Source organism: Leptodactylus fuscus, chromosome 2, assembly GCF_031893055.1.
Source record: "Leptodactylus fuscus isolate aLepFus1 chromosome 2, aLepFus1.hap2, whole genome shotgun sequence".
Taxonomy (NCBI): Eukaryota; Metazoa; Chordata; class Amphibia; order Anura; family Leptodactylidae; genus Leptodactylus; species Leptodactylus fuscus.
The window spans coordinates 24,976,490-24,996,319 of NC_134266.1; the positions used below are offsets into that span (position 1 = coordinate 24,976,490).

Below are 19,830 nucleotides of genomic sequence, written 5' to 3' on the forward strand. Positions count from 1 at the left end.
GGCAGGAGGTATATCCTGGCTCCAGCCCCTTCTTTGGATGGAGATAGAGTTTAGTACAATGGTGAAGCATCGAGCCATCGTCTTCTTCTTCATGAATCAGCCCCTGCTCCCTGATGTAGCTGGCAGCAGAGACTGGAGAAGACTAGTGGGGGAAAGGGGCAAAGTAAGTGTTAGTTTTTTCTTTCTTTGTGCATTTTTCTGTTGGGGTCCATTATAATGTTGGGGCCACAAGGAGGAGGCCATTATACTACTGGGGCCATTATAATGTCGGGGCCACAATTTTGCCCCTTTTTCATTCTTTGAAAATTGGGAGCTATGCCAACGACCTGCTGCAACGTAAGGGTAAGTTCACATCTGCGCTGGGCTGTCTGCCAACAGACCAGAACAACAGACATAAAGGCTACATACAGAGCCCGACTGGCCCCATTGACTATAATGGGGTCCATTGAGTGCCCATTATTTTTTTAATCTAAAAGTATCGGACGTGTGGGACTTTTTTGGCTGCCAATTACTGTCGTACACTATGACAAAGACTTAGACACAAATGTGAACATAGCCTAAGCCTGATATTTTTTAGTTTCTGACATGTTACCGACAACCACACGATCGGAACGTCCTCTTGACGTCATATTTAGGGACTGCTGTTACATTCGGGGTCTAGAGAAATCACCTGGGAATTATTGGAGAATATTTGCTGACAAACAGAGAAATCAATAGCCGTTTCTCCAATAACATTGAGGTTTTACAGATAACTTTGTGTTGCGGACAACAGAGCACAGGAAACTCTCCTGACTGCCGAGACCTCATTAGTGTTTATGTCAAAACATCCCACCGGGACCGCGGAGGGGGCAGGAAATCCGACAGCTTCACTTATAGGACCCTTCACCTCCTGTGACAGCTCTCTTCACACATGACAATTTTTGACATGTTTCGGATACTGTTTATGTGATCTGTGGCATAACATTAAAACCACATGCTAGATATAGAGTAGGACTAGAGATGAGCGAGTACTATTCGAAACTCCCATTTCAAATAGCACGCACCCATAGGAATGAATGGACGCAGCCGACACGCAGGGGGTTAAGCGGCCGGCCACCGGCAAAGTCTGCATGCTGGCCACTTCCATTCATTCCTATGGCTGCATGCGGCCGTTTCGAATAGTACTCGCTCATCTCTAAGTAGGACCCATCGAGGCAAGGACACCACAGGACACCAGTAACACTCCTATGGGATCCAACCGGAGAGGGCAGAGATGTGGGGACATGAATCTGGGAACAGAGATGGAGGGACATGAAACTGGGGGCAGAGATGGAGAGGACATGAATCTGGGGGCAGATGAAGGGTGTATATGAAACTGGGGGAGAGATAGAGGGGGGACATATAATGTACAGGTGACTGTAGGAGGATTATACTGTGTGCGGGCACATGAAAAATTCATGAGAATGGGTGGAGTCAATACAAAAGTGGGTGGGGCTAAATTTGCTGCACATTTTGTCCTTCTTTTGGTTCTTCAAAAGTTGGGAGGTATGGCTAAGCTGTGACATCATCTATTGTCAGTTGTGATATAATGAGGATATTGTGATATAATGGTGTTATCTATAAGGTGTTATCTTCTATTGTAATCCGATCTGTTATATAAGTGAGATGACTGCTGCAAAATAAACCTCCCTACAGAGTTGGCAAGTCTATTATTAAGCTTAGTGGCCAGAGAGAAATCGCAGATGCAGATAAAATTTAATAAAAATAAAATAAAACATATATTTATATATTTCTTAAAAATACGTTTATCATAAAAATTTGGTTCATACAATAGGTCATTGTTTGCCGAGACATTGGGAGAACTTATTAATCCTCTATGGCAGTTTTCAGGGTAAAGGGATGATATTGAGGCGCATATTTGGCACAAGGCCATTTCTATTGTCAAACATGCGCAAATCTGTGCCCCACGATCCACATTGGTGAATGTGAGTCAACTCAGGTCCAGAAGCCCCCCTACACAGCTATACAGTATATACAGGTATTAGTATATACAGTAGTATATACAGGTATACAGTGGACTGGAGACAGGAAAGTAGACAAAGCACAACCTGTGGACCTTCCCTCTATAGATAATACAGGTATTATTTCTATCACATAATAAATAGAGATGAGCGAACAGTGTTCTATCGAACACATGTTCGATCGGATATCAGGGTGTTCGCTATGTTCGAATCGAATCGAACACCGCGTGGTAAAGTTCGCCAAAATTCGATTCCCCTCCCACCTTCCCTGGCGCCTTTTTTGCACCAATAACAGCGCAGGGGAGGTGGGACAGGAACTACGACACCGGGGGCATTGAAAAAAATTGGAAAAAGTCATTGGCTGCCGAAATCAGGTGACCTCCATTTTAGACAAATAGTGGATTTCAAATCCGGGTCATATGAGAATGTGAACTTTGTGACTATGAGACAGGGATAGCTGTACAGGCAGGGATAGCTAGGGATAACCTTTATTTAGGGGGGAATGTTATTAAAAATAACTTTTTGGGGCTCTATCGGGTGTGTAATTGTGATTTTTGTGAGATAAACTTTTTCCCATAGGGATGCATTGGCCAGCGCTGATTGGCCGAATTCCGTACTCTGGCCAATCAGTGCTGGCCAATGCATTCTATTAGCTTGATGAAGCAGAGTGTGCACAAGGGTTCAAGCGCACCCTCGGCTCTGATGTAGGAGAGCCGAGGGTGCACTTGAACCCTTGTGCACCCTCAGCTCTGCTACATCAGAGCCGAGGGTGCGCTTGAACCCTTGTGCACACTCTGCTTCATCAAGCTAATAGAATGCATTGGCCAGCGCTGATTGGCCAATGTATTCTATTAGCCTGATGAAGTAGAGCTGAATGTGTGTGCTAAGCACACACATTCAGCTCTACTTCATCGGGCTAATAGAATGCATTGGCCAGCGCTGATTGGCCAGAGTACGGAACTCGACCAATCAGCGCTGGCTCTGCTGGAGGAGGCGGAGTCTAAGATCGCTCCACACCAGTCTCCATTCAGGTCCGACCTTAGACTCCGCCTCCTCCGGCAGAGCCAGTGCTGATTGGCCGAAGGCTGGCCAATGCATTCCTATGCGAATGCAGAGACTTAGCAGTGCTGAGTCAGTTTTGCTCAACTACACATCTGATGCACACTCGGCACTGCTACATCAGATGTAGCAATCTGATGTAGCAGAGCCGAGGGTGCACTAGAACCCCTGTGCAAACTCAGTTCACGCTAATAGAATGCATTGGCCAGCGCTGATTGGCCAATGCATTCTATTAGCCCGATGAAGTAGAGCTGAATGTGTGTGCTAAGCACACTCATTCAGCACTGCTTCATCACGCCAATACAATGCATTAGCCAGTGCTGATTGGCCAGAGTACGGAATTCGGCCAATCAGCGCTGGCCAATGCATTCTATTAGCCCGATGAAGTAGAGCTGAATGTGTGTGCTAAGCACACACATTCAGCACTGCTTCATCACGCCAATACAATGCATTAGCCAGTGCTGATTGGCCAGAGTACGGAATTCGGCCAATCAGCGCTGGCCAATGCATTCTATTAGCCCGATGAAGTAGAGCTGAATGTGTGTGCTAAGCATACACATTCAGCACTGCTTCATCACGCCAATACAATGCATTAGCCAGTGCTGATTGGCCAGAGTACGGAATTCGGCCAATCAGCGCTGGCTCTGCTGGAGGAGGCGGAGTCTAAGGTCGGACCTGAATGGAGACTGGTGTGGAGCGATCTTAGACTCCGCCTCCTCCAGCAGAGCCAGCGCTGATTGACCGAATTCCGTAATCAGCACTGGCTAATGCATTGTATTGGCGTGATGAAGCAGTGCTGAATGTGTGTGCTTAGCACACACATTCAGCTCTACTTCATCGGGCTAATAGAATGCATTGGCCAGCGCTGATTGGCCGAATTCCGTACTCTGGCCAATCAGCACTGGCTAATGCATTGTATTGGCGTGATGAAGCAGTGCTGAATGTGTGTGCTTAGCACACACATTCAGCTCTACTTCATCGGGCTAATAGAATGCATTGGCCAGCGCTGATTGGCCAGAGTACGGAATTCGGCCAATCAGCGCTGGCTCTGCTGGAGGAGGCGGAGTCTAAGATCGCTCCACACCAGTCTCCATTCAGGTCCGACCTTAGACTCCGCCTCCTCCAGCAGAGCCAGCGCTGATTGGCCGAATTCCGTACTCTGGCCAATCAGCACTGGCTAATGCATTGTATTGGCGTGATGAAGCAGTGCTGAATGTGTGTGCTTAGCACACACATTCAGCTCTACTTCATCGGGCTAATAGAATGCATTGGCCAGCGCTGATTGGCCGAATTCCGTACTCTGGCCAATCAGCACTGGCTAATGCATTGTATTGGCGTGATGAAGCAGTGCTGAATGTGTGTGCTTAGCACACACATTCAGCTCTGCTTCATCGGGCTAATAGAATGCATTGGCCAGCGCTGATTGGCCGAATTCCGTACTCTGGCCAATCAGCACTGGCTAATGCATTGTATTGGCGTGATGAAGCAGTGCTGAATGTGTGTGCTTAGCACACACATTCAGCTCTACTTCATCGGGCTAATAGAATGCATTGGCCAGCGCTGATTGGCCAGAGTACGGAATTCGGCCAATCAGCGCTGGCTCTGCTGGAGGAGGCGGAGTCTAAGATCGCTCCACACCAGTCTCCATTCAGGTCTGACCTTAGACTCCGCCTCCTCCAGCAGAGCCAGCGCTGATTGGCCGAATTCCGTACTCTGGCCAATCAGCACTGGCTAATGCATTGTATTGGCGTGATGAAGCAGTGCTGAATGTGTATGCTTAGCACACACATTCAGCTCTACTTCATCGGGCTAATAGAATGCATTGGCCAGCGCTGATTGGCCGAATTCCGTACTCTGGCCAATCAGCACTGGCTAATGCATTGTATTGGCGTGATGAAGCAGTGCTGAATGTGTGTGCTTAGCACACACATTCAGCTCTACTTCATCGGGCTAATAGAATGCATTGGCCAGCGCTGATTGGCCGAATTCCGTACTCTGGCCAATCAGCACTGGCTAATGCATTGTATTGGCGTGATGAAGCAGTGCTGAATGAGTGTGCTTAGCACACACATTCAGCTCTACTTCATCGGGCTAATAGAATGCATTGGCCAATCAGCGCTGGCCAATGCATTCTATTAGCGTGAACTGAGTTTGCACAGGGGTTCTAGTGCACCCTCGGCTCTGCTACATCAGATTGCTACATCTGATGTAGCAGTGCCGAGTGTGCATCAGATGTGTAGTTGAGCAAAACTGACTCAGCACTGCTAAGTCTCTGCATTCGCATAGGAATGCATTGGCCAGCCTTCGGCCAATCAGCGCTGGCTCTGCCGGAGGAGGCGGAGTCTAAGGTCGGACCTGAATGGAGACTGGTGTGGAGCGATCTTAGACTCCGCCTCCTCCAGCAGAGCCAGCGCTGATTGGTCGAGTTCCGTACTCTGGCCAATCAGCACTGGCCAATGCATTTCTATGGGGAAAAGTTAGCTTGCGAAAATCGCAAACTGACAGGGATTTCCATGAAATAAAGTGACTTTTATGCCCCCAGACATGCTTCCCCTGCTGTCCCAGTGTCATTCCAGGGTGTTGGTATCATTTCCTGGGGTGTCATAGTGGACTTGGTGACCCTCCAGACACGAATTTGGGTTTCCCCCTTAACGAGTTTATGTTCCCCATAGACTATAATGGGGTTCGAAACCCATTCGAACACTCGAACAGTGAGCGGCTGTTCGAATCGAATTTCGAACCTCGAACATTTTAGTGTTCGCTCATCTCTAATAATAAACCTTTGTTCCCATCATCCATACATGACATTGCTGTCAGCTATGTCCCCCGTATCCCCCCCATCCCGTATCTATACATCCATTGTTCGGTGGAGAATATGAGAACAATTGTGTTTATAGAAGCGTTTTCCTTAGAAAATAACAACATGGCGACTCCCAGCTGCTCCAGTACAATAAGTACCGCACTATTTTCATTGTAACCCCTAGGCTAGTGGTACAGTCCAGTATTTGTCACGTAACATATACTATATACCGTATGTTATACTACCGTATGAAGAGTACTTTAGTACTTTATGAGGAAATCCGTTCTCATATCATACCCATCAGATTCTTACTTTCTGAAGAACAAGGAGCAACTTCCTCTTCACTGTTGATTGACATCTAAGGTATGTATTAAGCTATGATGTTCTGCAGCAGCTGAGGTGTGTATTATGATGTTCTGCAGCAGTTGAGGTGTATATTATGATGTTCTGCAGCAGCTTAGGTGTGTATTATGATGTTCTGCAGCAGCTGAGGTGTGTATTATGATGTTCTGCAGCAGCTTAGGTGTGTATTATGATGTTCTGCAGCAGCTGAGGTGTGTATTATGATGTTCTGCAGCAGCTGAGGTGTGTATTATGATGTTCTGCAGCAGCTGAGGTGTGTATTATGATGTTCTGCAGCAGCTGAGGTGTGCTATGATGTTCTGCAGCAGCTTAGGTGTGTATTATGATATTCTGCAGCAGCTGAGGTGTGTATTACGATGTTCTGCAGCAGCTGAGGTGTGTATTATGATGTTCTGCAGCAGCTGAGGTGTGTATTATGATGTTCTGCAGCAGCTGAGGTGTGCTATGATGTTCTGCAGCAGCTTAGGTGTGTATTATGATGTTCTGCAGCAGCTGAGGTGTATATTATGATGTTCTGCAGCAGCTGAGGTGTGTATTATGAAGTTCTGCAGCAGCTGAGGTGTATTATGATGTTCTGCAGCAGCTGAGATGTGTATTATGATGTTCTGCAGTAGCTGAGGTGTGTACTATGATGTTCTGCAGCAGCTGAGTTGTGTATTATGATATTCTACAGCAGCTGAGATGTGTATTATGATGTTCTGCAGCAGCTGAGATGTGGATTATGATGTTCTGCAGCAGCTGAGGTATGTTATGATGTTCTGCAGCAGCTTAGGTGTGTATTATGATGTTCTGCAGCAGCTGAGGTGTGAATTATGATGTTCTACAGCAGCTGAGGTGTGTATTATTATGTTCTGCAGCAGCTGAGGAGTGTATTATTATGTTCTGCAGCAGCTGAGATGTGAATTATGATGTTCTACAGCAGCTGAGGTGTGAATTATGATGTTCTACAGCAGCTGAGGTGTGAATTATGATGTTCTGCAGCAGCTGAGGTGTGTATTATGATGTTCTGCAGCAGCTGAGGTGTGTATTATGATGTTCTGCAGCAGCTGAGGTGTGTATTACAATGTTCTGCAGCAGCTGAGGTGTGTATTATGATGTTCTGCAGCAGCTGAGGTGTGTGTTATGATGTTCTGCAGTAGCTGAGGTGTGTATTATGATATTCTGCAGCAGCTGAGGTGTGTATTATGATGTTCTGCAGCAGCTGAGGTGTGTATTATAATGTTCTGTAGCAGCTGAGGTGTGTATTACAATGTTCTGCAGCAGTTGAGATGTGTATTACAATGTTCTGCAGCAGCTGAGGTGTGTGTTATGATGTTCTGCAGTAGCTGAGGTGTGTATTATGATATTCTGCAGCAGCTGAGGTGTGTATTATGATGTTCTGCAGCAGCTGAGGTGTGTATTATAATGTTCTGCAGCAGCTGAGGTGTGTATTATGATGTTCTGCAGTAGCTGAGGTGTGTATTATGATGTTCTGCAGCAGCTGAGGTGTGTATTATAATGTTCTGCAGCAGCTGAGGTGTGTATTACAATGTTCTGCAGCAGCTGAGGTGTGTATTACAATGTTCTGCAGCAGTTGAGATGTGTATTACAATGTTCTGCAGCAGCTGAGGTGTGTATTATGATGTTCTGCAGCAACTGAGGTGTAGAAAACAAAAACATAGCACTGTGCTGTGCACAGAGGAACATGTCATGTGACGGAAAAAATTAAAGGTCCTCTTGTGACTATCTGTACCCCTTAATTTGCGTGTCTCTACCTCAGAAATATATGACACCAGAAAAAAAAACAAAAACGAGGTAGACTGTACACTCAGCATACGGAAAATATAAAAATATTTATTAATATGTTAATACAATTATAACAAGAAAACACACACAATACAGGAAACAATTCCCACAAAGGATCCGCTTAGCCACAGTTTCATCGTCCCTTTATAAAGACATTATATTGCTGAATCATGTGGTGTTTATAAATATATTCCAAGTTAAAAAGCAGATTAACATAAGGATGAGATATAATAAGCATGAGGATGTAATACAGAGTGTTTGCACATATAATTATATCAGTAGACACTATTATAGCCACCAGTCAGTAGTAAAGCACAACCTCATATCTAGCTGAGAACAACAGCTGTGTCTCAGTATCAGTGTCACAGTATCTAAAAAACTGCACCTAGGTTTAATAATTACATAAAGCTGTAATACAGACTGTCTGCACATATAAGTATACTATCAGTAAACACTATTGTAGCCACCAGTCAGTAGTAAAACACAACCTCATATCTAGCTGGAAACAACAACTGTGTCACAGAATCAGTGTCTCAGTATCTCAAAGACCTGCAACTAAGTTTAATAGTTGCAGACGGTCGCTCAGAAGCTGTGAACCAGTATGCAAACAAATACACAAGTATATCACATGCCTAAAGAGACCAGTTCAATATGTAATATCAAAACCAAATGTGCTTACCCATGTGTAGGGCTAGGCTAGTGCCTGGGACCTGTGGTGAGCGGGTCACCCAAGCAGCCGCTGAGGTGTGTATTATGATGTTCTGCAGCAGCTGAGGTGTGTATTATGATGTTCTGCAGCAGCTGAGGTGTATATTATGATGTTCTGCAGCAGCTGAGGTGTGTATTATGATGTTCTGCAGCAGCTGAGGTGTGTATTATGATGTTCTGCAGCAGCTGAGGTGTGTATTATGATGTTCTGCAGCAGCTGAGGTGTGTATTATGATGTTCTGCAGCAGCTGAGGTGTGTATTATGATGTTCTGCAGCAGCTGAAGTGTGTATTATGATGTTCTGCAGCAGCTGAGGTGTGTATTATGATGTTCTGCAGCAGCTGAGGTGTGTATTATGAGGTTCTGCAGCAGCTGAAGTGTGTATTATGAGGTTCTGCAGCAGCTGAGGTGTGTATTATGATGTTCTGCAGCAGCTGAGGTATGTATTATGATGTTCTGCAGCAGCTGAGGTGTGTATTATGATGTTCTGCAGCTGCTGAGGTGTGTATTATGATGTTCTGCAGCAGCTGAGGTGTGTATTATGATGTTCTGCAGCTGCTGAGGTGTGTATTATGATGTTCTGCAGCTGCTGAGGTGTGTATTATAAAATTCTGCATCAGCTGAGGTGTGTATTATGATGTTCTGCATCAGCTGAGGTGTGTATTATAAAATTCTGCAGCAGCTGAGGTGTGTATTATGATGTTCTGCATCAGCTGAGGTGTGTATTATAAAATTCTGCAGCAGCTGAGGTGTGTATTATGATGTTCTGCATCAGCTGAGGTATGTATTATGTGGTTCTGCAGCAGCTGAGGTGTGTATTATGATGTTCTGCATCAGCTGAGGTATGTATCATGATGTTCTGCAGCAGCTGAGGTATATATTATGTGGTTCTGCAGCAGCTGAGGTGTGTATTATGAGGTTCTGCAGCAGCTAAGGTATGTATTATGATGTTCTGCAGCAGCTGAGGTGTGTATTATGATGTTCTGCAGCAGCTGAGCATTGAAAACAAAAGTGTCCATCACTGCCCGCCAGCGAAAGAAATGGCAGACAGTATTCAGGCGGGAATTAGAGCTGATTTTGAAGCAGAATCCACATCAAAATCAGCTCCATATTCCTCTTTGTGAACGGGACCAAAGTGTTTTATCAGTGGGGGTCTGACCTTTGTGCCCCTGATGGTCAGGAGAATGATGTGACCCATCATCATCATCATCAACGGCTGACCACTGGGCCATGGAAAATGAAGAGCAGAATATACAAGCACTGCCATGCTGGCTTCACTTCTGACCATGTGGATGAACGGGAAGTGAAGTGACAGCAACTGGCAATGAAACAAAATTGTGCAAAATTTGTAAATTGTGACAAATTGCAGAAAGTTTGATGCCATGTAATAATAATAACAGCAGATATAAAGTAACGCACCTTCTGGGATAGTATGTCCGCCAATACTCGGGATAACAGAGCAAGGGAAGAACTTCTTGGGTTTAGTAAAATAGTAGAAAGATGAAGCGCAGCGCTCAATGCCAAGCGGGGGCTGCAAAAGAGAAAAACGGAACACAGTGTCCTTGTAGTACTGGCGTCCTGGGCGTTTGCAAGGCGCTAGTATGTTCTCCCTGTGATTGTGGGGTTTCCTCTGGGTACTCTGGTTTCCTCCCATACTCCAAAAATATACTGATAGGGAACTTAGATTGTGAGCCCGATATGGGACACTGACAAATAATGACTGTAAAGCGCTGCGGAATATGATGGCGCTATACAAGTAAGAGCAATACATAGCATAGAATATTGCTATAAACCACTTGATAGGACGTATCAGGGTCATGTTTTAGGCAGAGGTGTAACTATAGTGTAGAATCTGTAATGGGCCCCTTACCTCCCTTTTACCATCAGAATATATGTTACAAGGCAGAGGAACCTTTGAGGCCCCCTAAGGGTCCTTGGCGATTGCTACCGCTGCACCCCCTATAGCTACGCCCCTTGTTTTAGGCAGGACACTGTCAGCAGGTTACAGGGGGGCAGGAGAGGGTGCGGAGATTGAACAGCTAGATGGAATGGAAATCCATCTGCCCAATCATTATCTCTCCTAGTATCTGTTGTTGGCCCTCATACACACTATATGGTTGGCCAAGTCCACTGACATTGACATGTTTGGCTGCTAGCTGTAGAGCTGGTCTTACTAGTGTTCAGGAGTAACAGGGGTCCAATGTCTTATATTATTGCCCATCCATTTACCCGTCCAAAGGATGATTTTTGGGCTAAACATTTAGATCAGGTGGGTCCGACCAACCATCTAATGTGAATAGGGGCCTCCAACTCTCCGCTGTCGGAGGAGATAAGGATCAGGCAGATTCAATAAAGTCAGACAAGTCTCCCCTCTCCCATTCAAGGCACATGGGGGCAGATTTATGAAGGACAAAATTTTCATATCTCCTGCACTGGCAGAGGATGCGCCTGATTTATAAGAAGCCACAACCTCCATTGGGCTGTGCAGCTGCACCGAAAACTACACTAACTAATAAGTGGGATAGATTTAAGGTCTCACTCACATCAATTTTCTGGCACCCCCACCACCACCACCACCACGCCGTCACCATGTCCCATTATTGCACATCAATGAATCTCCCCTATACACTCTCTGCCGGGTGTGCATGTGTATAGGGAGATCAGCTGAGATCACGATCTCCTGACTTCACCTGTCACCAGACGCCTCCAAACACACATAGTCAGCTGACAGTCGGTAGATTCGACTGAAGATGTACGGTCATCTTAACTCTAAGACCCCATGCACATGGCCGAGTGTGCACCTGAAGTGGGTCAGGGCTGTCACTTCGAGTGTCATCCAAGTGCATTCCAATATAAACTCAGCCCCACATTGGAAACACACCCAATATTGTGCATGGATGCTAACTTATTGCCTAGGGGAACAAAGAATAAGGCCTGCTAAAATTCAACATGTCTGATCTCTCCTTCTCCTGTCATCTATCTATCTATCTATCTATCTATCTATCTCCTATCTATCTATCTATCTATCTCATATCTATCACATATCTATCTATCAAATCAAACAGGCTTTATTGGCCCCTCCGAATAGATATTTGGCATTGCCAAAGCTAGCAAAGTGGGGGGAGGGGGAGTTGGAGTCGGGGGGGGGGGGGGGGGGGGGGTTGGGGGGAGTGGTGGGTATGGGGGGGGTTTGATTTGGGGTATAACAGTCTGTGGGGTCTCATCTTCCTCTTATTTGCTGGCAGCCGGACACGTATTGGGCAACGATCTCCACAGTGGCCTCTTCTTCTCCCAGTAGGATGTAGAGTTTCCTCTTCTCATCTGCAGATATGAAGTCCGGGATGTGGGCAGAGAGTCTTTGGTAGTAGACGGCCCTCACAGCTGAGTATTTGGTGCAGTGTAGCAGAAAGTGAGTCTCGTCTTCTAGGGTCCCCTGGTCACAGTGCTGGCACAGTCTGTTCTCCCGTGGCTTGTACGTCTGCCTGTATCGCCCCGTCTCCATCTCTAGGTTGTGGGCGCTCAGTCTGTACCGGCTCAGGGTCTGTCTGTGCTTGGGGTGGCGTATTCTCTCCAGGTAGGTGGCCATGGTGTAGTCCCTTTGTAGGGATTGGTACACGGTGAGTTTCTTGGAGCTATCTATCTATCTATCTATCTATCTATCTATCTCCTATCTATCTATCTATCTATCTATCTATCTATCTCCTATCTATCTATCTATCTATCTATCTCCTATCTATCTATCTATCTATCTATCTATCTATCTATCTATCTCCTATCTATCTATCTATCTATCTATCTATCTATCTATCTCCTATCTATCTATCTATCTATCTATCTATCTATCTATCTCCTATCTATCTATCTATCTATCTATCTATCTATCTATCATCTATCTATCTATCTATCTATCTATCTATCTCCGATCTATCTATCTATCTATCTCCTATCTATCTATCTATCTATCTATCTATCTATCTATCTATCTATCTATCTATCTATTAATATGTGAATGGGAGCCTGAAACTTAATAACTGAGGAATTATTAACATCATTTTCTGGATGTTTTTAATCTTATTATTTTAAACTTTTATTTAATTTTAATATCTTCTTTTTCTACTATTTGCTGTCTATTATACAAGACTAACCCCCTGGCTATATACTACTATATACTACTTGCAGCATGCTTCCCCCTCTATCAGTCAGCCCTCCTTACAAGGGTCTAGTGACTGGAGAAGTGTGCACCGTCTACAAGCCCAGGGGGTGTCTTCTCTCCTTCCTCCTCCCCCTTACCTGACGCCTTGTTTATTTTAGGTGAGAGCTGTGACATAAAGGAGCCTCAATGAATGTGTTAGTCAGTTTGCTGGGAGCCGACCTACAAGCCTGACCTATGGATTCTGCACACTATACTCTCAAGGCCACAGTGGCCCATCTATGTCACTGCTCCGGGGGCATCAACAGCCCCAACCCTATGCATCCTGGCCAAGGAGAGGGGTAAGATTTAGATAATTTTTTTTCACATTTTTCGTTTCTTGCATCTTTATAGATTTTGTCCGTTAACTTTAACATGCAAAAAATAAAAAAATATTAGGGGCAGTCAGACTAGATTGTAACAAACATTGTATCTGTTTCCGATACATTTAGATTTTTTCCTTTTGTATGTTTTTGTTTTTTGGGAGGGTTTAACACGTGCCACTAGAAAACTGAATAGAGGACATACAATCTAAACCCAGTAGATGAAGTAAAATAGAAGAATATTTCATTTCTCTCGGGACATCTGTTACATGAGCCGATTCACCATTCACCTCCTTGTCTGGGGGACGTGTCCATGATGGAAGCCTCTGACATATACCTCTAGTTGCATATAGTGTATCAGCCATAAATCCATATACCGGGCTGTATTCTTTTGCCCTGGATGCCTCTGTATAACTTAGGGACATTTTTATGGTATCCTCAATGTATGTCAACCTGATGGAGACCGAAAGGCCCCTCTGTTGGGTAATTGTGCACATATGGGTCTGGATAATTAACAATTTTGCAGAGTTCTGAAGATTTTCTATAATCATCTTAGTGGTGACATCTGTTGTCTTGATGGATATGGCCAACAGATATGACCAGGAATATAGGAACTGTTTCCCATGCCTTGTCCATATTGTGGTCAGGTTATCTTCTCATACATGTAGTGTCCTCCTGATAACCAGCCATGATGTCCTTATTGTGGTCGGGTTATCTTCTCATACATGCAGTGTCCTCCTCATAACCAGCCATGATGTCCTTATTGTGGTCAGGTTATCTTCTCATACATGTAGTGTCCCTCCTGATAACCATCCATGATGTCCTTATTGTGGTCAGGTTATCTTCTCATACATGTAGTGTCCTCTTGATAACCAGCCATGATGTCCTTACTGTGGTAGGGTTATCTTCTCATACATGTAGTGTCCTCCTGATAACCAAACATGATGTCCTTATTGTGGTCAGCTTATCTTCTCATACATGTAGTGTCCTCCTGATAACCAGCCATGATGTCCTTATTGTGGTCAGGTTATCTTCTCATACATGTAGTGTCCCTCCTGATAACCATCCATGATGTCCTTATTGTGGTCAAGTTATCTTCTCATACATGTAGTGTCCTCCTGATAACCAGCCATGATGTCCTTTTTGTGGTCGGGTTATCTTCTCAGACATGTAGTGTCCTCCTGATAACCAGCCATGATGTCCTTATTGTGGTGGGGTTATCTTCTCATACATGTAGTGTCCTCCTGATAACCAGCCATGATGTCCTTATTGTGGCCAGGTTATCTTCTCATACATGAGGTGTCCTCTTGATAACCAGCCATGAAGGTGGTGCAGAGGTAGCAATCACTACCGGGCCCAGGAGCTCCAGGGGGCCCTATGGCCAGTATTGCAGACAGCACATGGCAAATAGGGGCCCCGTTACATAATTTGCATTGGGGCCCAGGAGCTACAAGTGCAGCTTTGCTATGAGTCCCAGTCAGGCCTAAGAGATTTACTATAGTTGTGCTAAATGACAGGCTCAGCTCTGCTGCATGTGATTCCATGTAACGTGTCAGCGCTGCGTTCTGTCTGAGACATAATACAGATGTCTGTGACTTTTCCCCCCTATACCTGTTAATTATAGGATTAGCGCTGTCTCCTCCGGCCTGGAGGTGTTTGCAGCCTGAGCCTTTGAAGTGGAATTGTAAAGAAGTGGAGCAGAAAGCTGTCTGATAAATGCTGGTTAATATTACACCGCCTGCAGTGGCTCATAATACCACCGCTCTACACATCTGTTTGTTCTATGGGGTGTTGTGGGCAGAATAAGGACCTTTCTATAATAGACCAGATCTGTATTATGTATGAACAATATTGTCAGGAATGTGAGAGTTATGGTCAATGGACGCATGTGTATGTGTATATACAGGTAATGGAGCAGAACACGAGCTGTATACTCAGCAGCATCCAGGCGGGTAATGGTTTTAATGCATGGGAGGAAATATATATATACAGTGGTATATAGCAACAGTCACATAGACACGGGGAGGAAGGAGATACATATGTAATAGATAGAAAGATGTGATATAGATATTAGTAAAGAAAGATATGAAGAGAAAGACTAATGTCCCCTGATCCATGTCATATATACAGTATATAATTACCATATATGAGGATCATTACTCATTAGTATATAGTCATTATCACACTGTTATCTTTTAGTGACACAACTATATGGAGACCATGGCAGTTCTCTTCTACAGACAGAACATCAGACACACAGCAGAAGCTGGTAAGAGTCTATCTATCTATCTATCTATCTATCTATCTATCTATCTATCTATCTCCTATCTATCTATCTGTCTATCTATCTATCCATATCTGTCTATCCATATCTATCTATCTATCTATCTATCTATCTATCTATCTATCCCATAACTATCTATCCCATAACTATCTATCTATCTACCTATCCCATAACTATCTATCTCCTATCTATCTATCTATCTATCTATCTATCTATCTATCTATCTATCATCTATCTATCTATCTATCTATCTATCTATCTATCTATCTCATAACTATCTATCTCCTATCTATCTATCTATCTATCTCCTATCTATCTATCTATCTATCTATCTATCTATCTCCTATCTATCTATCTATCTATCTATCTCCTATCTATCTATCTATCTATCTATCTATCTATCTATCTATCTCCTATCTATCTATCTATCTATCTATCTATCTCCTATCTATCTATCTATCTATCTATCTATCTATCTATCTATCTATCTCCTATCTATCTATCTATCTATCTATCTCCTATCTATCTATCTATCTATCTATCTATCTATCTATCTTATATCTATCTATCTATCTATCTATCTATCTATCTATCTATCTATCTCCTATCTATCTATCTATCCATCTATCTATCTATCCTCAGTGTTTGTTAATTTCTTAGAGTAATAATATAGGAAATCCTAAAATTCCTCTGCAGTTTGTTGTGTTCCTCTGTAGTGTCTGTACAGCTGATCAGTGTCCAGATAGCATCCGCTCTATTGTCCATGTGAATAGGGATTTAGTAGAGGCTCGTGTTTTCTTGGTAAAACACTTCCTGAGGCTGCAGGGGAAAGGATATTCCTAGCGCAGACAATAGGATCCCTACATGTTCCAGGCTGGTGATGATCTATAGTATTGGGATAGTATTACACCACAACACAGGCATTACTGTATCCTAAGATTAGCTTTCTAAACAGAGCATGATAACTTTCAAAGGACAGAAAAAGGGATAAGATATCTGATGCGCTATGAGCGCCGCAGCAAATTTAGCTCCACCCAATTCTACATTGACTCCACCCATTCTCATCTATTTTTCTATGTGCCCCCAACACAGTATAATGCTTCTCCAGTCACCCTAACATTATATGCCCCCACAATATAATGTTCCCCTTCAATTTCCCACAGTATTAAGTCCCTCTCCTCGTGCCCCAGTTTAAATTGGCAGATACTAGTGGGGACATTAAACTGAGACAGCTGGAGGGGGACATTAAACACAAATTAATTAAAAGTTATATTTTATGCAACATACAAAGTCTTCATGGTGCTGAATTTTTATTCAAAAAAACCTTTTTTTGTGACATTAAACACTGGGGGTAGTTGGAGGGGGACATTACACTGGGGGCACCTAGAGGCAGACATGTCTTCCTCCAGTTGCCCTCAGTTTAATGTCACTCTCCTTCTGTCCCCCAGTTTAAGGTCCACACCTTGATTTGTCCCCAGATTAATGTCCCCCTCCATCCGTTCCCATCTTAATGTTCCCCTTCATCTGCCACCATCTTAATGTCCCGCCTTCATCTGTCAGCAGCTTAATGCCCCCTTTCACCTTCCCCAGTTTAATTGCCCCTTCTATCTACCACCAGTTTAATGTCCCTGTTTATCGGCCACCAGCTTAATGTCCCCCTTTATCTTCTCCCAGTTTGATTTCCCCCTTCATCTTCCTTCAGTTTAATTGCCCCTTCATCTGACTTCAGTTTAACTGCCCCTTCATCTGCCCCCAGTTTAATTGCCCCCTTCATCTGACTTCATTTTAACTACCCCCTACATCTGCCCCAGCTCCCCCTCTTGCTCACACATGCTGTCTCTCCGTCTCCTTCCATTAGTCTCCGTTCCCAGCAGCTTCCTCATTCTATGTAACATCCCACTGTCCTGTAGTATCCAGAACAGCTCTGCCCACAGAAGAGTCTGATCATATAGTCATGGCGTCCTCAAAGGTCCTTTAGCCTAGTAGGATTTAGCATCTACCTGTACCCTACCATTTAGCCTTTACCCTACCTTAGCAAGGTTTGTTAAGAGCAAAACACTTCATTGTCATCGCGGCACAAACTGTAAGCTATCTGGGACGTTGGGAGAGCAAAATTGGGACTGTCCCACTGAATCCAGGATGGTTGGGAGCTATGTGATAGCACTTGTAATGCCTCAGTGGTTTCCATAGACAAACATAGACAAAATTGTATTAACCTAGTCAATCGGGTAGAAAGATTATTAGACTTGATGGAACACATTTCTCACCATGGAAATTCTGTCCTACAAATGGTTAATGGAGCACATGACATGTAGTCCATGTAATGTCCTATTTGGACAAGTTTAAGGTCTAAACCATTTTTACATTCCTTGAATTCTCTTTTCCATTGACAGGGTAACACAACTGATAGTGGCAATGACATAACTGGGAAGAATGGAGCGCTCGGATTTCAGCACCCTGTAAGGTAGGTCAATGTCTAAAGTGAATGTCCGACCTTAAGCAGCATTTTCTGAAACACAGGTCCAAATCCTCAGCATAGACACTGATTTTTATGACCACTCAGGGTAGCCTAGAGGTTTGCTGTATACTGTTTATCCACTTAGGCCAACCATAAAACTGTACGCACAAAGGTTAATGCAGGAGAAATGGATTTTTGGGGGGATTTAGCAGAAAGTTCCATCATTCTAGTTCCGTTCTTCATGCTTGGTAATTTCTTCTGCCACATTCTTACCTTTATCTCTTTCTATTCCATAGGCTTTACATGCCCAAATCGAAGACCGAGGAATACCTACAACACATGGGGAAAAAAGTTCTCGCCAGTTTCCCAGTACAGGCCACCATACATTTCTACAACGATGATTCTGAGTCTGAGGAGGAAGAGGAAGATGAGATGGACTATTGTAACTATTATCAGTATTACCAGGGTTTTCCAGGCAGAGAAGCTGACCGCATGGTGGAAGAAGACTTGGGATATTCCTCTGGAACTAAACAAAGCACCAAAAGTCATCACATATAGACTAAAGATGGAGCAGCTGTCCATAAAACCCAATGGGGCTTTTGTGTTTGCCTTGCAGTTCCTCGTATGGTCTCCTTCTGTTTTAGGAAGGTTTTAGAGGTATCATAAGATGTCCCCAAGAAATGACGTCCTAGTTTGCACTGGAACCTTATGGTTATTATGATCAAAGAGCAACACATCTCATAGATGAAGGGTCTCATAAGGTGAAAGATGCTTGAAGTGGACATCTCATGAGGTGAAAGATTCTTGAGGTGGACATCTCTTAGATGAAGGATGTTTGAAATGGACATCTCATGAGGTGAAAGATCCTTGAGGTGGACATCTCATAGATGAAGGATGCTTGAGGTGGACATCTCATGGGGAGAAGGATTCTTGAAATGGGCACCGCATAGTGTGAAAGATGGTTGAAGTCAACATCTCAGGATGCTTGAGGTGGACTCCCAGGGGATGAAGGAACAATGGATACCTAGAATTTGGCCTTTTCATCGGTTTAGCTGTTGCAAGGTGGTTGAGCTTTGAGAACCCTAAAAACAAAAAACTTAAAGGGGTTTTCCAGTCTGGGAAAGTTATCACCTACCCATACCCAATGAGGGAGTTTTGTTCCTTCCTCTGAATGGAGCAGTGGTCAGGTATATTAATAGGAACACAAGACATAGCCAAATATATCTCCGATATGTATAAAGCAATGTATGCCTTGCCCGACTATCACTCCATTCAGAATGAACAACACATATCCTTCCAAAAGTTGGTTGTAAAACCACCAAAAGCAGTAGCCAATTGCCCAATGGTGAAGGAAAGGCAAATCTGCTATGCAGCCCCAACCCGTAGGGTGAAAGTCAATTCCACCAGACAATCCTTTTATTGTAACTAGTCTGTATATTTTGTAATTATAATTTTCAAAAAATTTTTATTGCACATGTTATAAAAAAAAATGTAAACTTTGACATTGATTTATATTAAACTAATGAGATGAATGGAATGGAAGTGGATTATTAAAAATAATATTAGCATGGCTCTGACATATACCAAACACCGTATTGTCTTGGTCTTTCTTTAATGTAACTTTATAGATTTTTCTAGGTCACAAACAAAAATTAGCAGTGGATGGGGAAGGGGTTAAAACAGTAACAACAAAAAGTCATACTCACCTGTCCTTCACTCTACCATCCCCGCCACAGCCACCGGGTTCATGGAGATGCAGCTGGGGTGGCGGGAAAAGGACAGGTGAGTGCGTCTTGTTTTTATTTATTTTCACCCCTGCCGCCATTGATTGAGTGTCAAACTATGAAAAATGTGAACAAGA

General features: G+C 43.8%; 1 protein-coding gene across 1 annotated transcript; it reads left to right on the forward strand.

The window, feature by feature from the left end:
- Nucleotides 1–13,102: 13,102 nt before the first annotated feature.
- On the forward strand, nucleotides 13,103–18,635 carry RIPPLY3 (ripply transcriptional repressor 3). The gene is made up of 5 exons (XM_075266377.1): nucleotides 13,103–13,206; nucleotides 15,427–15,496; nucleotides 17,905–17,975; nucleotides 18,266–18,513; nucleotides 18,586–18,635. The coding sequence occupies exons 1-5, from the start codon at nucleotides 13,103–13,105 to the stop codon at nucleotides 18,633–18,635; spliced, it is 543 nt and encodes a 180-aa protein (XP_075122478.1).
- Nucleotides 18,636–19,830: the final 1,195 nt, after the last annotated feature.

Excerpts from the sequence above, each read along its gene's own strand:
- RIPPLY3 (XM_075266377.1), top strand. The coding sequence starts at position 13,103 with ATGGATTCTGCACACTATACTCTCAAGGCCACAGTGGCCCATCTATGT. Across the intron at positions 17,976-18,265 it reads GGATTTCAGCACCCTGTAAG|GCTTTACATGCCCAAATCGA; the intron begins GTAGGTCAATGT and ends TCTATTCCATAG. Across the intron at positions 18,514-18,585 it reads AACTAAACAAAGCACCAAAA|TTCCTCGTATGGTCTCCTTC; the intron begins GTCATCACATAT and ends TTTGCCTTGCAG.